General features: G+C 37.3%; 1 protein-coding gene and 1 long non-coding RNA gene across 2 annotated transcripts in view; one reads left to right on the top strand and one right to left on the bottom strand.

The window, feature by feature from the left end:
• Positions 1–20,468, top strand: part of LOC309489275 — a 251,524-nt gene that overhangs the window by 203,838 nt on the left and 27,218 nt on the right. The gene's annotated exons all lie outside the window — the stretch shown is intronic.
• On the bottom strand, positions 7,067–10,949 carry smfn (small fragment nuclease). Its single transcript, XM_082158377.1, has 7 exons — positions 10,692–10,949; positions 10,155–10,238; positions 8,215–8,292; positions 8,019–8,130; positions 7,838–7,946; positions 7,657–7,710; positions 7,067–7,503 (listed from the first exon to the last, which is right to left on the bottom strand). Exons 1-7 carry the CDS (start codon positions 10,926–10,928, stop codon positions 7,386–7,388), a joined length of 792 nt encoding a protein of 263 aa, XP_082014503.1. The 5' UTR covers positions 10,929–10,949; the 3' UTR covers positions 7,067–7,385.

The raw sequence follows: 20,468 nt of genomic DNA, 5'->3' as shown, positions 1-20,468 counted from the left end.
CATCCTGACTCTATTTGGCTGGCCCTGCATAATTTAAAACCTCCTGTTCCCCTGCAAGAACCTTCCCTGACATGTTGCAACCTTCCTTCAACGCTCGTCTCTCATCGCAACTGCTTTGTTCCAAAACGTTGCACTCAAATGAGCATTTCTGTCCTAATGCCGGTGTCCTTGTTGCACTGGCTGCTTCAAGTGCATGTCAATATTCAATCCATAACGTCACTTAAAAGATGAGACAATCACATGGAACAGAAAATCGCGTCAGCATCTTTCCTCATCTCTCTCTCTCTCTCTCTCCCTCTCTCTCTCTCTCTCTCTCTCGTTGGCATGCAGCACTCTGTGTGTGCATTACTCTGCCTGAACTTTCATCCACTGCTCTTCGCCTACAAAATCGATGGGATGTAATTTTTCAGAAGCTCTAAAGAGGTTGAGAGTAAATCGTGTGTGTGTGGATTGGGGTGTCCTGAATGAACTACGTATTCACTGTAAATTTATTTGTATTTTTTCAGTAAATGAAACAAATAATCATATATATAAGTATCATGTTTATAATCATATATATATATATATATATATATATATATATGTGTGTGTGTGTATACAATACATTTTCTCAGAAATAATGCAAATTGAAAAAGATTGAAAAGAGATTAGATAGATTTTTACACAAAAAAACCCAGCATTTTTTACAACCAGTCAGAAAACAATTGTATTTTTTGAAAGTAAAAGATCAATCTAATTAAAATCTAGGTCACATCTAACCATCTACCTGACGGGCATAACATCAGGTTAGGGACTACGGCGGTAGGATTTAGGATTTTTGGATAAACCCAAACAAGATCTGTCGATATGCCAGCTAGACATACCAGCTGCAACCCGCTTCAAAGGCTCCGGATGAGATGTTTTATTCCTCCGGTCCCAAAGCCCCCAAAGACACGTGGAACAGCGCAGTGCTTCTGTAATGCTTGAGATGACCTTCAGAGGCCGTTCTAATAAAAGAAAAGAGAAAAAAGAGATAAAGAGTCTGCCAGGCCTCTGTAAGTTGTCTGGAACAAGATCACAATGACTTTAATTCTCTAAATGTCCTGCTACCTTCACCTAATCAGAATGACACCTGTCTTAGTTACCTGCCATGGCTTCAATTATGGATCTTCCATGGAAAAATTAACTTCCCTATGTAGTGTGCAGAACATGAGGTGGATCATCCTAAGGATCATCCATTTTTGACCATATTATGTATTGATAAATTTATTTTTAAAAAACTACAAACAAACAGACACTGCAAAAGAAATATAAAAATTAAATATAAATTTCATTTTTAAATATTTATTTTCATCAGTATAACAGAGAATTTGCTTGAATAAATGAAACTAATTAAAATATAATTTCAATATGCATTTTTTTCAAAAAATGCATTAGGCATTTCCTTTTTTAAATAAATACATCAAAATAAGTACAAAATTCAGAATTTTCCAACCACAGCTGCCACTGTTTTCTGAGAATACATCCAGGTAGACACTGCTGAATACAGCTGAATTAAGTGAGGTATCATTATCTGACCTGGGGTTAGAACATTGCAAGTAAATCTGAATCTTGTTGTCTGAATGCGCTTCGTCAGACTTCTACAAGTTTCCTAACAGAACAACCGTGACTAACCACATGACCCGCTCTTTTCAACTTCTCTTGTTCTCTGCACATCTAATTCTACTCTCACTTAGCATGTAACATGGCCTATTTTTCCTTTCATTAAAGGACAATTCCCTTAGGCTCCCACAGTTTTGATTTTCACGCTGCTTCTGAGTTTCTCCCACTTTTTTCTTCTATTTTTCACTCAGAACCTATTTTACCTGTTATTTATGAAGCTTCACCTTAAATCAAACGTAATGATGAAACCTCAGGTCATATTTCAAAGGAAGGTTTTAAGGATTGCGAACATCTTTTGTGCAAATTATTCCAGATGTATGTATCAAAGCCTTTCCTGTACAAGAAATTCGGAAATAAATGTTTATTGTCTTAGTCTGGAGTTTATATATATATATATATATATATTAAGCGGGATATGTCTGAACGTCATTATATAATACACAAAATGTATAGGTTTCAAAATTATAAAGTAATGGCTAATATGGTTCAAAATTTAAAATAAATTAACATTTTATTTATTACTTTTTCAATTTAACAATTTTAATAATTATTTTCATTTTGTCATACTGACAAAAAAACTCTAGAATTATCCAAAGCAGTGAAATTCACACATTAAGTGCATCTTAAATTCATCCACGAGATGAAAGATGCGATAGTCTTTTCTTCCATATTGTGATGTATTTCTGAGTGAAACAGCTTCTTAAACAAGAAAAAATGGAGGGCGGGACTTGATTTTGTTCATCGGGAATTGATTGGATGGTTGTGGTTTGCTATTGGTCAATCTCATGTGAGTGACAGGTTGTCCCGCCCTCACGCCAGTAAACATGTCATCAGAGAAGAGATGTCACTGCACGAGAGAGGGGAAGATATTTTGATTAAAGATTAAGAGCGCACGCGAATATAAATACTAATAATGATGTGCACAGATAAATAATTTATAATAAACAGAATAAAAAAAACAAAATACCCCCCCCCCCAGAATTGTCAGTTTTGATTTCATGGTGACTTTAAGGGTATGTTTACACGAAAATGATGTACTAAACAAATTTTAAAAAATGTTTTCCTTCGCATTTTTCGTGTGCAGATGACAACATTTTCAAAATGGTCCCGTTCACACGGATCCGCGAAAACCAGGGGGGCAGGGTTTTTGAAGTTTCCCCGGGCGCCGCCATTGGCTAGCGGACCATCACCTGCTGTTAGCATCCCATTGACTCCCATTCATTTTGGAGTCACTTTGACAGCGAATAACTTTACATCTGAGGCGTTTAAGACTCCATTTGTCCATTATTTATTTCTAAAGAAACACGAAAATGTATGAAAGGCGCCATTACCTTGTATCTTACGTTATGGCTCCGTTGAAGCAGTTTTTTGTAAAAATAGGCTAACGTTTTCACAAATTGGTAGAAATAATACTATAATGGTAACGTTTTCAAAAACGTGCACTTTGAAACCCATTTTCAAAGGTTTGTGTTTTCAGGCCCCCAGAACACCGTTGCCATGTAAATGAACAGCCAAAAAACATAAAAAGTTTTCAGTTTTTAGTTGAAAATGGTGTCGTGTAAACGGCCCCTTAGGGTTGGGGACACTGTATACGCAGGGAATATTTTCTGTCACAAAAGTGTCTGTTTGTACTAACAGTGTGCGTCTACATTGTCCAGTACAGAGCATTTCTGTCAGTGTGTGCTGCAGGTCTGCGGGTGCCGGGATCTGAGTGGCGTCTGTCACTTCGGCCTGTTCAGCTTATAAAGCTCTGGACTGGCAGGCAGGACTGGAGAACAATGCTGACATCAGCGCTGACTGACAGCATAATAGAGCTAAATGCTTTAATGCTAGCATGCTTCCACTGGATTGGGTTTACAACGGCAAATGATTGATGCAGAAATTCATGGTGCTTAAGACTCATTTTCCAGCTAAATATCATCCCATATATACTGCCAAACAACAGCTCAAATTATGATTACTTACGTCTGGCTACGTTCGGAATGGAACTCTATGGAATGGAAATGCTTTCTACTTACGCTGCCTACTCTTTTTAAAAATACCATATGAAACAGTGAAAATTGGTGCAATGATAAGCACTCCGCTAACAAGTTGCTAAAGACTATAACGGTTATAATATTGATCAACTTAGCATATAAACTCACATCCTTGTGGTACTTCTTTATCAACTTACATATCCACAGATCTTATACTTATAAAATGGATAGAGCACACAGTAGCCTGTGCATACTACTACATACTGCAAAATAAATAAAAGTAGTGTGTTAGCATGCTATTTAGTGTGTAAGTTGTAGCTCAAAACTATCTGACTAACAAACTCCTTTGTATTATTTATTTTAATAAATACATATTTAGAGCAACATCCTGATCAAGCCCTGAAATGTGGATTTCACCTGCATATCAACATATGCAAGTGAAATGTTAATACTCATATGGTGAAAGTTATCAAAACACACTTTATCTCACCTGACACATGTCACAAATGTCGCTGAGATTCATGTTCAGTGTTCACCTTTGATTTAGAGCTCTGATCAAAGCCGATCTGATCCGTGTTTCATCCATGTCAGGGCTTTGGAAGACGGAAAGTGTCTCACTGCAAATAATGAAAAATAACAAATAACACAAAAGTTCACATATTGAGACAAGAGATATGCTATTTTTTGGATATTTAAATATCAACACAATGAGCATTCAGTGATATTAAGGTCTAACTACACCAACTCAGTTCAACTGCTGATAATTGGCAGGTAATCAAATTAGCGTAAATGCAAGCTATTTTTCAGTGCACAAATTTAATGATCCTTTAATGTGTGTAAGGAGCCTGCCAGAATAAAATTGATAAATTGAGACTTCGTCAGTAATTACGTGAGCTCCTGTTGATTCAGGGTTATGAATTCATGATGGATTGAGCTCTTATAGTACATCATCACGTTTTCTGCCCTTGAACGAATTCAAATAGCGATATATTAGAGTAAGCAATTAAGAAATGCATAAATTACAGTTTCATCAGATTAAGAACAAATTTTGTCCAACGCACATTGCTTGTAATGTTCTGCTAGTGTTTGAGCATGGAGAATGTTTTTTACCCTGGCACATGAGAAGCTTTACTGTATTCATTCACTCCAAAAGCCTTAATTATCTCTCTTTATTCGAGTCATCAGGCAACTTCAAGAAATCCTCCATATGTTTGGCCTTTCACTACAATCTTCGGACACACACCAGAACACGCCAAACTGGTTAGAATATTTTATGGAAAATCTCTGTTAAACTGAAATTAATTTGTTGCCTGATAATCAAATGTGATTAGGTGAATTAGTGCTTAAAAAAGGCATATATACCTGGACTTGGAAGTGTTGCCTCTTCAGAACGGTCCGTTCCACTGGGTTTTGTGTGGCTTTGGTGGATGAAGCAGCAATACCACTCATGCAAACCCAATAAAGTTTGTACCTCTTTCTTCTACAAATGACATTTACCATGTCAGAGATTGCAGAATCTTAAAAATCAAGTCTTTAGTGCCTTTCTATTTCACATTAGGTTCAGTAAAGAGCTCTGAAAGGGTGCTTTCATAGGCCATATGGTTCCTTAGAGATTTAAAATAGTTCTTAATCTTGCATTGTAGGCTGTTGATGTGTAAATAGCTGGTTTTCTAAAGAACTTAAGAATAAATAAACAAATTGTGGAATTTTTGATCTTCTTTGTGAGGTACAAAGTCCTTTCCAGAACCTTAACTCTCTCTGTTCTTCAGTGGTGGAACGAGATATCAACCTTCATCTGATCTCTTGAGACCATCAGAACTTTAAATAAACAGCTGAAGACTTACCTAATCCACAACCGTGAACAAAGGCAATTCCTAAAATAAACAACCTTTCTACTACTTTAAAATTGGCGTTGTGTACCGCAAGTGTTGTTGACTTATGAGAAATTGCTTGAGATGTGTTTAAATGCAAGTCGCTTTTGATGAAAGCATCTGCCAAATGATTAAATGTGTTTCTAAATCGTTTGACCAGACTAGTGCAAACACTCAGTTTCACACAGAGCGGTCTGTCCTGACCACTAATGAGGATCTTCCTCATCCTCTGCGAGAAAGATTCTGAGGGAGAGAGATGAGAGAATTGTTTCACAAGCTACATGGTTTATGCATTAGCCTAGTGTCTCTGTCTATTTAAAATTTCCCTTGTAGAATCAAACATGCGATCCTCCAGTGGCAGCAGTGACAGACAGAATGCTCATGTTACCTTGGGCTGCCGCTGCTCCAACCAAACAGGGTTTGAAGTCCCAGCGGTCCTTACCACTTTAAAACAGCATAAAACTAAGTGGAGTGTGAGCGCAATATTCACTAACCTCTTCATAGAGTTAGAGGGAACGACACTGACAATGTTTTGTTTATGTAGCAGAGCAAATAAAAGATTAAGTCAAGTTCAAAAGTATTAGAAAGCTTTCAGTCAATACAAAAAATCCAATCACTGAAAAGCTTGTTGCAACCAAACAGTTGATGGACCCTATTGACTTACATTGTGACATAGTATGTATCTATCAACGGTTTTGAGGATGTCAAAGAAGCCATAATAATTATATTTACATTGATCTTTTTACTTGACAAACTGCTGGGTAGTAACTGATTACATGTAATCTGGATTACGTAATCAGATTCCAAAAATTAAGTACTTGCCATTAGATTACATTTAATACATTTTAAAATACTCATAATCAGACTTGTTACCTTTTTATTGATTACATCTTATTCTCACAATGGCAGTAAAATATTCATAATTTATTGATTATACTTAAAAAAAAAAAGAAGAAAAAGAAGTCTACTGCTTATATGCCTTCAGAAGGTCTTCCAGTTTTATGGTTTTGCACCAAGACCCACAGCATTTACAGAACTCATTTAATTTTTTTAATGTTTTTTCTCAACATTGCAAATCTGATCACCTCCATATTAATTATTTGAATTATCACTCAGTGAGTAATTCGAGTATTATTCTTTGGAAATGAACAAATTCACACAATTTCATATTTACATACTCTACAGGGATTCCCCCGCAAAATTTTCAGTTGAACCCCTTGCAGCTCCACCACGAACTCGTCTGGGAAACTGTATTTAATACTTCTTGTTGATAACAATGGAATATATTTTCTTTCTCTTTGTATTTTTACATGTACAAGATTATCCTAGTCAATCAATGTGATAAATGAGTTAAGTCAAAAGTAATCTGATTACATCACCTTACAAACCACAATTTTTGCCATTTAATTTGGATTCAGTAGACAAATTACTATCAAGTAATTTACCCTGCACTGTGAATAACTCCACTGATCACAGACATTACCTGACTGTGTACTGCCATCTGTCGTCTGGTTCAGGTTACTGCACGAACAGGTCAGCCACAACATTTCAGAATAGTCACATTAACCATCCTTCAAAAACCGCAACAAATGATTTTTATTTCAAAAAAGTGACCTTTTCAAACACACTTCTGTTCCATTACTGCACACTGACACGATCCAGTATACAAGCAACAAATCAGATTACCTAAAAGGAACATAAAGAATAAAAAAGGAACTTGTTCAAAACAATGAGTTGGTTTTCTCCTCTCTTTTTAAACTAAGATATTTGCAGTGACAAACAAACAGTGAGGACTTTGCTCTCTCTCTCTTTCTCTCTCTCTCTCTCTCAAGTATTCATACAAGCTTTCATCCAAATGTGAGGAAGATCCTAAAAGCACTCCAGATCGGCTCGGAGATTAGCTCACAGGCGTCTTGTCGCCATTTTCGACTACTTTTCTCTTCTCCTTCACTTTGAAAACATTCGCTCTGTAAAACTTCAGTTCTTTTATGCTCTCCTGGATGTCTTCCAGCGCTCTGAAAATTCAAACAGACACAACAGTATTCTGAGATCAGACAACACAGCTCTCCTTTAGGGTTTAATATTTATGAATACATCGAAGCCTCTCCTGCGATGCTAAACGTGGCATTCAATAATACAGCTGTGAAACACCTGTTAAGCACACAGACCTGTGCGATGCTTTTTTCTGTGGTGCGAGACCGTACTCCTCTGGATACCATCGTCTGGGAAACAGAATGGGAAAAAAAACAAGTATTTTGACATCATCAACTTCTTCCTGTACGTGCTGAAGCATTAATGTGGCAACAGCGGCCGTTCGGGAATCTGATAAAACCTAAATGGGGAACAAACCTGGACAGCTCTTTAATGGTGCTCACGTCTATAATGCGATAGTGAAGATGTCTCATGAACTGCGGCATGAACTTATCCAGAAACTTCTTATCGGCGTGAACGGAGTTCCCTGTGGACGAAGAGGCACACTTTGACACCTGTGACATGCAAGAGAAACAGAGCAGCTGGTGTCGTGTGTTACCTGCGAGAGGACACTGTCCGGGTGGTGTGTGCTGTCGGACGAAGGACAGGAATTCGTACTCTGCCTGCTGGAGAGTGATGTGGCTGTCCCGGACAGCCTGCGTCAAGCCTGACTGGCAACACAAATCACAAAACACACATCAAGCTCATTCAGGCGAAACAGGAAACACTCAGAATGTGCGTCAATCTGTACTCACCTTCCCATGATGCTCTTTGCACCAGTCTGACATGCCGTCAAGCAGATCATCTGGTTGGTTGATGATCAGATTTGGCCCCTAACAACAATAAAAAAGAAGGTTATAGCTTTAAAGAGCCAGTATGGGCATATTTTTTTTTATTTGGTGGTGAGGAGTGAGACATATACGAGACATTAGAGGCAGGTGGAATTTTGGGGAGGGACATTCCCGTTCTTGACCGTATTTGATTTGTAGTGCAGGATGAGTCATTAATATTTTAATTCATTTCATTTTTTCTAAAATTTAAATCTAAGTTGAAGACATTTTTTTTCTCTATTGATGTTGTTTGAGATGTATAGGGGGTTACGGGATATAATGTTTTATTAGACTTATGCTCAACAATTTTTATAGTTGTCTATTTTTTAACTTATACCTACTAAAATAACACCCTAAATAACTATAAATGTTTTTTGTTTTTTTATTAAAAGTTTTTTTTTTACACAGTTTTTTAAACTCTTTAAACCCTTTGGGCCTCTTCGGTCAGAACTGATTGACTAAATTTAACGTTTTGAATGTTTCCTTTTTTTTTTTTTGCTTCATTGGAATGGGATGACACCTGGTGACTTGTCGCATTAGCTATGTGAACACAAAAAAATCATTGATATAATTCGGATATGTTAAAGAGTCTAAAAAAAGGAACACTTGGCACCTTCACTACCAAAAATGACCGTCATAGGAAATGAAATGGAAATATGAAGAAAAAATATATATACAAAAAATTAAGCAATGAAGGGGTTAATCTTTAAACATTTTGAGTGCAAAATAGACACCCACGCAGGCAAAACTGCATCAGAGATAATTTTGAGAATATGTGAAAACTAAAAAACAAAAGGAAATCCCGCACACGATCAATACTTGCAAAAAGTATCAAACATATTATAAATATTTTTTGATACTTTTTGCAAGTACTGATAGTGTGCGGGATTTCTTTTTTTGGTCTTCTTCTTTGGAGAATACTTTTTCTGGTCTTCTCTCCTACGCACCTACACCTGCAGGTGTGCGATGGTCATTTTTTATTGAGAATGTGTGACATAAAATCAATAAATTCAAAAAGAGATTCATTCTCTCACTTTTTGACACACACACACACACACACACACACACACACACACACACACACACACACACACACACACACACACACACACACACACACACACACACACACACACACACACACACACACACACACACACACACACACACACACACACACACACACACACACACACCCTCCAGGCCAATCACAGTATTTGTTTATAAAACATAAATTATAGGGAATCCAAAAGCCTCTCTATACATTTACACAATTTTTTTTTTTTTACGAAAATAGCTTTGAAAAATTGCTTTTTATTTGCTATGAAAAATAGCTTATAACATTTTTTATAAATATTGCATAATACATAGTATCATAAAAAACCCTAAAAATTCGAAATAATAATCAAGAAATATTATTGAACAAACATATATTACATTAATTCTATATTAAGTTATATAAAAAATTATGTATGAAGTTAAATTTCAAGTCTTTGGTCACTTTTGACCATTTTTAATATATGCTTTTGGCCATGGGACCTTTAAGTCTTTGCCCTGTTGGAAGAATCTGAAGTATAATCCTTTTATATTCAGTTGAATTTTATATTTATTCCATTTATCTTGATACAGCATTTTTTGATACATTTGTTGTTTTTAAATGTAGTTTTTACCTAAACTTGAAAGCCAATTCTGGCCATTTATAAGTGTATGTAGTATATAGATCACCTCAAATCCAACAAAAATGAATCTGGATAAAATCTGGATATGCAACAAAAAAAAAATTAATCCGATTTTTGCTGGAGACTGAACATGGTCCAGTTCTCACTGCATGAGACTTTTATTCCAAGCAAAAAAGAATCACCAACCTCTGCAATGATGTTCATGTCAGAGTCTGTAACTATGCAAGCCATCTCAATAATCTTATCCTTCTCGATATCCAGCCCTGTCATCTGAAACAAGAAACACATTGATATGCAACCCTGAAAACCAGTCATTCAACCTATGACTGCACAATCACTCGTCAGTCCATATATTTGTAAAGAGTTCCTGGATAAAAACTGCGTAGGGTGAATCCAAAACCAGAGACTGTGTGCAAAAACTTGTAAACAAGCAGGTCAGCTGCAGTGACTAGCCCAAATATTATCCAAAGTATGAACAGAATGTACTGGACTTGCTATATAAGCAGATGGCATGTTTGAAAAGGGATGCAATCATTTCACATACTATAATAAACCGAAATACTATAAAACAATGCAAATTCATTCAGCATCGAATTGCTGTCAAATACTGTGGTCATACATTGTTTCTGTTAAAACATCTTGATTTTGACTTAAAATGTGAATCAGTTAAATCATTTTAAAAGACTATTGTGTTGTTTATTGTGTTGTTTAACCGCTGTTTACCTCCAGATCCACCCAGACCATCCGCTGCGCCACGGACTGTGACATCTTCCTGCTGTGAGGTCGTCTGGACATCAAACCCTTGGCGAGCACAGAGGTACATAGACTGAAGAGAGAGAGGCTGTGGGCTGTAAACACTGGTGGGAATGCTTTAACCCGCTGTGATGACACGCAGACTCGAGTCAGGACTCTTAATGCTGAAACACGCGCTGAGGCTGCACTCCACATGTGTGCCCGCATACTGACGTCTTCCGAACGCAAGTGTCGTAAATACCAGCGCGGCGCAACAGTAGGTCAGCGGCAGATAAGTAAACTCCATGGTAACAGAATACGCGCTTTACTAGTTGACCAACAATGTTAATTTAAATGTTTTTATATAGTTTTGCACTTGATGTAATTGATGGTAAATATTATTATTATTATTACATTTAACGTGTGCGTGTTTGTTCTGTTCATTTATAATGTATATTTTAATAGTACATTTAAAATAATAGTAGCCTACATAGCCTAATACATTTTAATTATAACTGTATATTATTAACACATTCATTGTTGTTATTAGTAGTAGTAGTATTTTTTAAATTTTTCTTTAGGTCATTAAATAGAATTATAACATGTATTTTATATATTTATTTAAAGGCTTAAACATGGTACATAAACTGTATATATACGCATTACAATGTTTTGTAATCTATACTGTACCTTCAATTATTATGCCAATAAAGCTTAACTTATTGTTGTAGATTTCACGTGGACAAAACAGATGCAGTAGCGCACTTTGGCCATAAGATGGCGCAAATGGACCATCACTGGGCCTGCCCTGAATACACAACATTATGGAAAATATAGCACATCCCATAGACACGAGTTTATCATTCGATATCTCGAAATCCCCAAATCCAAAGTTCAGGTTTGTCTATTTATATCTATTTTAGTATTTAACGAGCTTATCTTTGACTAAATGTTGTCAGGGTGATATAGCCTATGGCTTCATATTTGTGCACACAGCCACTGGTCCCTAATAATTACATACTTAATGCTTGGTGTATATCATTTATTTGTGGTGTAATACAGCTTTCACGTTCAAATCAAGCTACATGGTCACCTAATCAATTCTGTAGTGGCTACCGCCCCTGCTGTGGATATAAGATCTCAATTCTAACACTAATAGCCAGACAGGACCGTAAACATCATATTTCACCACTGACACAGATAAGAATTTAATGGCTTGGAGTCACCCTGTGAAGTAATCTGTGTGATAAAAGCAACGACCTCCTTCAGACCAGTCTGACGGGAAATAGATAGAGGTGGGGTGGGGGGGAGAATTAGGCTTGAGATTATGATGATGTCTTTCCCCTTCTCTCTGTCTGATGGTTGTAGTCTAATAAAAAGGCAGGAGAATAATTAGTAGAGTCGTAGAGCGCTGCTGATGGTGAAGCTCGCCGTCTGATGGCACTAGAGTAATGCGGCATGGGAAAGGCCTCATGATGGGAAGACAGGCTTCATTATTCCTCTCCCTCAGTTTCTGTCTCGCACAAATTCAAACAAGCGAACTGAAAAAAAAAAAAAAAATGATGAAACAGAAGGTAACCTGAGTTCAGGGCAAGATAGCCCCACCACCCCTTTTATATTGACGTCTTCTTCTTTTATTCAATTGAAGAGCATTAATGTCCTGGACGTAAGGCACTCGCATTTCAACTTGCAAACACCTCTTTGAATTTCTCAAATAGATGTTAGAGGTTTGCACATTACACTATTATCGAGTCTCTTGTAGCCTAAGTGGAGGAACATATGTTTTTTGCCGAGAAAACACAGGCGTTTCTGAAGGCTGTTGTCACCATTTTGTTTAGTTTAATTTAGTTCAAGGACTTTTAGTTTGTATTTCTTCAGCGCATGCCTTCCATTTGTTTGATTTCCTGCCTCTCTTTAGTTACTATGGTCAGTTTAGTTGTGTTTGCTAATGGCTGCTCACCTGTTTTTGAGAATACTTGCTATTAAACTTTGTTGAGAACTTTATTCAACTGTTTTCATCTGTCTGCCAGCAAACTGTGGGAGTTTATTTAGTCAATTTCTAGAAACTTCCATCGAGTGAGTTTGAGGCGCAGATCCACAGACCCAAAATAACCCCCCTCAGCTATCCTTTGAGGGCATGTAGATACATTTATGCATTTGGCAGATGCTTTTATCCGAAATATTCCACTGCATTTCAAGGCATATATTTTTAATAGTTCATGCATAATTTCGTTGGGAATCGAACCCATGATCCATGTTGAGCACACAGGAAAGCATACAAAAAAGTTATTTTCCACACTTCATCTGTTTAAATTTTTGTTTTGTTTTTGTAAACAGTAACAGAAGGCTACCGTTTAGTTTATTATGATTTTGTTTTGTAATGTGTGAGAAATATTAATGTTAATGTTCATTTGTTTTTCAAAGTGTGATTTTTTGTTGAATTGTGAATACAATTACATAGGCTACTTAGACCTCCATAAAAACTGTAGGCCACAATAAATATAACAATAAATAAAAAAATTAAGGGTGAGTGTAATGGAGGCAAGCTAAGCTAGTAAGAGCTGTGTGTGTAAACCTCACTCCCCTGGTCTCAAGAGGCACGTTAGAGACTGCAGTCTTTAGCGTTCTTTTTAGTGCTCCTGCCTCTCATGGCAGAGACACCGCTTCAAATCCCTCTCGGAGCGGGTCGAGTAGGACCAGTTACATGCGCTTGATGAAAAATGCAAATGTTAGCAGCGTTGGTGTTTTAAAAAAGGGCCACGAGGGTCGTGTTAAAAAACGACCCTTTCGTGTCCGACATCCTGGAAGATGTTTGGGGTTGAGCTATGTCATTACACAGGGGCTCAAAGTGATAATCCAGCAAATGGATTTAAGCTCTTGAAAGCTACTAGTGCATGTCCTAATGCATCCGTCACTTCTGAACTCTCGCCAGATAAGAGGACGGAAAGCGCAGGCTGCAGCCATAAAGTGGACAGACTAATGCAGGCCGGGCGTCTGATATCATCCACAGCACAGATCAGCTCACCCACAAACTGCCACTGTCACCAACAGCCGCTGCATAGGTGAAAAGGAAATATATTTAAATTGTGCTTTTTTGGACATACTTAATATATTTAAATTATACTATACTTAGTGCATATTAAATGTATTATTTTTAAACAATTTCAAGAATATTAAGTGTATTTCAAGATATGCTTAAGATCAATTTTAAGCTATTTGCAAAATCAAATTGTGCTAAAATGGAACCACTTCAAGTACGTTTAGTGCATTTAAGTGTATTTCTTTACAGTTAATTTAAAATATACTTTCATATTTCTTAAACTAGTTAGAATATATTTGAAGCTTCATTTGAATGTACTTCAAGAACATTTAATAGCATTAAAAATGTATTAGCATTACACTAATAGTTTATTATAAAGCTGTTTTATTCAGTATTCAAAATGGTATATTAAAAGTGCAAAAATAATTAAATATAAATGTTAAGACATACACAGACTCTGAAATCAAGAAAACCTTAACATACTATCTTGTTTGCAAAACAAATACATTGCAAAGTACATTGCAAAATAAATACATAAGAGTACGTTTAAAAAGTACAGCACCATATATAATCTCTTGAACAAAATACATAATAACAAAGATCAGTGAAATGAAATGGTAGAGCTATATTTATAAAACATTTTTTTAGAACATTTCAGTTATACCTATACCATATCTTTCCTTCTGGATAAATGCCTGAAGTTCCCGATTCTGAACTTTTTGGCAGGATCTTTGTTGACCCAGATGATTTGGCCACAACTTATTTCTAAAATCGGAAAATCGACAGGCTTAAGTCTGAAGTGCTTTCTGCTCCAAAGAATCCAAGGTGCAAGGTCACAGGAACCCATTAAAACTGTAAAAAACAATCCCAAATGATTGATTTTCAGAGTGTCGGCTGTGTGCACCTTACTGTAAGGTGTAATTGCGGAGCGTACACATTCAGAGCCGAGTGCTACATGGAGGGCTGATGTGTCATGGAATGTTTTTAAGGTGATTTGTTGATCTTTTATCTTTAAAGGGTTTTCGCAGGAAGGCAGTTTATGATGCTGGAAATGCTAGTTCAGCTCTTCACTGACACTTAAAGGGATAGTTCAACAACAACAAAAAACCCATTCATTTACTCACTCTCACATTGTTCCAAACCTTTATGTCTTGGCAGAATGCGACTGGTGCACTACTCTTCAAGATGGATATAGTAAACGAAGACAGAATTAGAATTTTTGGGTGAATTATCCCTTTACTGAGCCTCTCTGGATCAGTCTTTTTCCTCCCCAACACCTCTGGTCCTTAAAATGATGTTTTTCTCAGCGCAGCAATAGCATTTTTCTGTAATTGTTCTGATCGGTTGTCAAGATGTCTGTGTTCACACTGTGGGCCAAAGTTTCTTGCATTGCTTTTCACAAGCGGTTCTCCCCCCTGTTGAATCTTCAGCGCCTAAAAATCCTATTTTACCTGGGCTGTCTGCGTTGAATGTGATGCAATATTAAGGCGTCTACTGTGAAATAATGGCTAGAAGCATCTTTCTAATGAGTTGTCTTTGCAGGCTGTACGACGTATAAACAAACATACAACGTGACCAGTGCGGTTCGATTCAAGAACAAATGACTCTTATGAGACGGTTCTTTTCAGTAAATTAAAAAATGTACAGCGTGACCATTGTAGCCTGTTATGAGTCGGTCTCTTTTAGTGATTTCATGAGTTTGCACTTACATACAATCAGATATAGTACAGAATGTGTGTATTTGGTGTGAGAGTGTACAGCCCTATACAATGGACAAGCACACATTTAGGGGAATCACTCACTGTTATGGTACCCTGAAAAGTATAGAACTTTTTAAAACAGTGTTTGTATTGAACGTAATAATCTCTGATTAGTACAGTTGCTCACAAGCGTTCATCATAGACTGACAAATTTAATCAATCACTTCTCTGTCTTCTCAGGACACAAATACAGCTAAATCTGAATGTAAATAGACTTTGAACTCTCTGAGTGAGAGAAAATATTCAAAAGCTGTTTTCTATTCAGAGGGAGTGAATCTTGTGTGTGCAGGCAATCAAAAAATGTGTTGTTGTCCAAGCTGAGACAGGGAAGGAGATCAAGGGATCATGTCACACTCTTTTTTTGTATTTTAAAGCTCGACAACACAAAGCCTGAAGGTCAAATCATGCCTGGCGTCTAATCACTCATCCGTTGGCCTGCTGCTGTGATTGGTGCCCCTGAGGTGAGGGCAGGGCCTCTCGCGAAATCCCAAATACCAGAGCTGAATTATTTGTTTAGTTTAGCCAAATGCCACCTGAATGAGAATGAACACTTCTGATTGGAGGAGAATTGCTTGAAAGGGAAATCGAATGCACTTAAAGGCAGGGTAGGTGATTTGTTCCAGAAACATTTTTTGTTATGCTGGTTGAATGTCTCTTCACATCCTGATAGCAATCACTAAGTGAAGTGGTCTAAAGCCCACCACACTGCAAGATAATCGGAGTGATTTTGGACCGATTTTGGACTGATTTCTCCCCTTCTGTCAATCCTAGGTAAAATCCCGATTATCTTGATGGTTCTACAGATTATTTGATCAGATTCCTGTGTAAGGTGTGTTAAGAGACACTAAATCTGCTCGGAAGAACATCGGAGCCGCCCCCAACTCAACATGTTGAATATTTACGATCAGAAATCTTGTTGTGTGCGGGGAACCCCAAGGACAAACGCACACACACACTCTGGAGATTATCATGTAAAACAAAACAATACCCAATCAGGAAGCGAGCTGACGGAAGTAGGGCTGTAATCTCCCAGTCGATTAGTCGATTATTGGTCAAAACGTTCTGGCTCGACCAAAATTCTGATTGGTCGATTTTTTGCCGCGTTCATTTCATTAGTTTTGTCGCGTTCATTTGATCAGTTTTGCCGCGTTCATTTCATCAGGTGGAAAGCACTAATTGCTAATGGGGGTGCTTTCAGAGCACCCCTGTTTAAGTAACACAGTCTCACCCCAAAACGTCACATACTGACGGGTCTTGACCATACGGCAACATACGACGAAAAGGGTACCCCTTTAACGTCCATGTGTGACGATTCGGGTTATGGGTAGGTTTAGGTATGCGTTAGGGTACCGCTAGGAGGCGCTGCTGGTGCGCTTATGTCTGCCTCTCATATTGACGTTATAGGGGTACCCTTTTCGTCGTATGTTGACGTATGGTCAAGACCCGTCAGTATATGACGTTTTGGGGTGAGACCGGGCTGGTTTAACAGGTAACAGTCTGTCTTCAGAACAACCTCCTTGATTTCACTTCTTTTGGATTAGCCCAACCCACTGGAGCTATATGTCGGTACACGATCCGTTCCACTTCCACCTGCACGATCCGTTCTACGCATGCGTAGTAGATGCAGTAGAAAACGCACATGCGCAAATGATAATTCTGTTTGACAACATTGAAGGGATTATTTTCCTCATTTAGATTATATAGATGTATATTAGCCTATATAGACCAATACTAATACAAAATTACTCAACTCAAAAGTTAACTAATATTAACAGCTTTTAATAAAAAAACCCGACACAAACCATCTTTGACAATACTACTGACCTCAGCCCCAAAACATGGCAAGTAAGTTAAGCCTAATACCATAAAGCAATGAATCGCAAAGGAGAGTATGGAGGAAACTGATCATGTATGTTCATGTAACAACTCACAACTCCTTTATTATTTTGGATTGGCAACCACGTAAACACATCGTAATGCTACATTTAAAAGCCTCAAAACAGACCCGCTGTGAAATGTTAAATGTTAAATGTTTCATGCGTGAAACGGATCGTGCAGGTGGAACGAATCGTGTACCAACACAAGCCTATATTTGTTCAGCCTCGCTCTGTGCGAGCTGCACAGAGCGGCTGAAAAAATACATATAACAAAAACAGTTGTCTAAATTATGTTGCATATTCCTCAAAAGTTCTTGTGATGATATCACTAGTTGACAACATAGTTCTATTTTCGGAAATCATAAGCTATGATATTGCGCAGGTGCACGTGATGCAACGCTGTCAGAGCCGACATACTCGTGTGTCACACTCATTTCAGTGCAAAATAATTAGGTCAAAAACGATTTAATATACTGCAAATAGCCTACTAGTTTTTTATGTTTTTATAATTCATTTAGGCGGACAACAACCAAGTACTGCGCACAGTGCGCAGGTAATTTATAAAAAAATAAAATAATTTTAACATCATTTTTAGTCGATTTTTTGTCGAAAATTTTAGGACTTCAGTTGACCAAGATTTTCTTTGGTTGATTACAGCCCTAGACGGAAGACTCATCTCACCTCCAGCTCACGCTGTACAGGTAAAGTCCATGTTCACACCGTCTCCGTGACTTCATCTAAAAAAAATTTTCCCCCGAGAATGTTTCTGTAAAAAGCAGTCCATTCACTGTCAGTGCCATTTCTTCTTGCAGGTCGTCCGCCATGTTTGTTTACTTTAAAGTCATGTTTGATGCAAGAGATTTTGCGAGATTTCCCGTGTTCACAGTCGGGACTCTGAAATACTGAAACAAAACGGTTAAATCTATGATTTCTTATCGTCATGTTTGTTGCCTCTCACACTTAAATATTTTGGTGTGGCTCAGCCTTAAATGTATGTGTGTATATATATCATCTGTGGAAGGCGTAGGACCATAAAATGTGCGTCCAATGAATCTTTGCATTCGGTCTGAATGCAGAGTTAGACAGACGTCAGTCACCGAACGCCGCATCCGTAACAGCAGCGGCACCTTTTACAGTTCTTCCTCAACCAAAACAATGAGCTTATGAACAGTGAGCTCACGCCATAACTACTGTAACTTGGAAGAGATGGAAACCAGTGACGTTATACTCAGAGTGGTTTGTGACTTGAATGTATGTGTTTCAATGGCAAAACCAATTCTGAAATTATTCTGCAACAGTCAGGTAGTACAGGTTAGTTCTCTTTAAGTTATGTTCATTATTATTGTAATGTTGTGTGCTTTCAGACATGAGGTAGTTTATGTCATGTTTTGAAGGAGGCGTGGCTTTGGAGACGCTCTGAATGGAGGGTGGGATATTATGCTTTCAAAGCTAGCTCGCTATTGCAAGCTTCTCCAAAAATGACCTACCCTACCTCAGAAGATACACTCACATAAACATGCACTGCAATATTTACATGTCAAAAATGTCAATATTTTTTTTAATTGATGAGACATCTGTAATGTTTTGGAAGATAAACTTTTTCTCACAGCTGTGTGGGTGTAACAGTCATAATGAAAACAGTAGATGCAGGTTTATGTTGCTCATCTTCACCTGTGCAAGTGTCTGTGGTTTCCTGGGAAACGTTAAAATCCAATCTGATAAATAGTTTAGTGGCCTATGTGAAACCTGTCACTGCAGAAATACAGACGATGCTTTAAAGACAGCTTCGCAACATGACTCATGGTTATTCCATACTGTAACATGGTCTAGGGTCATTTTGAGCATTGCTTAATACCCCAAACATCATATTCTAGGCTGTTTAAGACAGTAGAAATCAATGGTACCATTGATTGAACAACTTGATCTGTTGCTTCAAGTACTCCAGCATCTTCTACATTTTCCATTAGAGAGCAAGCCACATACCTGGAGAGAGTTCATGGGAAGAATTATAAAAATGTTGTTTGCCTAAAAATGTTGCTCTCAGATGCCTTTATAGCTTAGAAAAAAAATCACATTATATAAGTCAGTAATAAGAAATCTGGGCATGCAGAACTCTTTTGACATTCATAAAATTCTACAAATGTTGGATGCTTGATTATTATGCAGTATTATTATATATAGTATTATATTATAAAATGACATACACTCTTGAGAATGAAGGATCCAAAAGAGTTTTTTACAGCAATGCCATATCGCTTTTTTTCTTATTGTGAAGAACGTTTTAACAATTCACAGTACATTTTTCCACTATAAACAACCTTTTGTGCAATGGAAAGTTTATATGGATATTAAATGTTTCTTCATGGATCCATATATGCCACTAAAGAACCTAAAAGTGTATAATATTTGGGCTAATTTGATTATGCTTTCAGCTACTAAAACACTATATTTCTCTCAGTATATTTAAATCCACACATCAGCACAACAGCACTATTTAAGGTCTGCAAACTAGTAAGCAGCCATTTAGTACACATTTATCCAAACTGACACATAGTACACGTATTAGAGGAACAATCTCCCTGGAAAAGGAATTTTATTATATATGGAGAAAACTAGCTATTAGCACTGACATTAATTTGCAGTTTTTCATATGGCACAGTAATTATAGGAATAATGCAAAGTGCCTTGCTGAAAAGCTCACTATATAAGGCTTGAACAAGCAACCTTCTAGTTGCCAGCCCTGATCTTTAGCCCTAGCATTCTGTAACATATTGGCCAAGAGTCCCACAATCCACTCTGGTGCACAATTAAAGCCATGTTTAACCCAACAGTGAGAGCATTACCCACTGAACAAACAGACTCTCTTGGCCTGCACGGGTTACAGCGAGACAACGTTTATGCAATGTGACCAATCTGAATTACTCAATTGTAAGAACTTTTGAGATCTGTGAGTTGGATTAATTAAATACAATCAGAAACAATGCAGCATTGGACAATCCAACACAATCTCAAGACAATTCGTAACTATTTTACGTTTTGCTGAATTAGTGACTAATTCGTACAAATTCGTACAATCTCATTCGAACGTTTT

Source organism: Leuciscus leuciscus (genome assembly GCF_965113295.1).
Source record: "Leuciscus leuciscus genome assembly, chromosome: 24".
NCBI classification, from domain to species: domain Eukaryota; kingdom Metazoa; phylum Chordata; class Actinopteri; order Cypriniformes; family Leuciscidae; genus Leuciscus; species Leuciscus leuciscus.
This window is presented reverse-complemented; position numbering and strand designations above follow the sequence as displayed.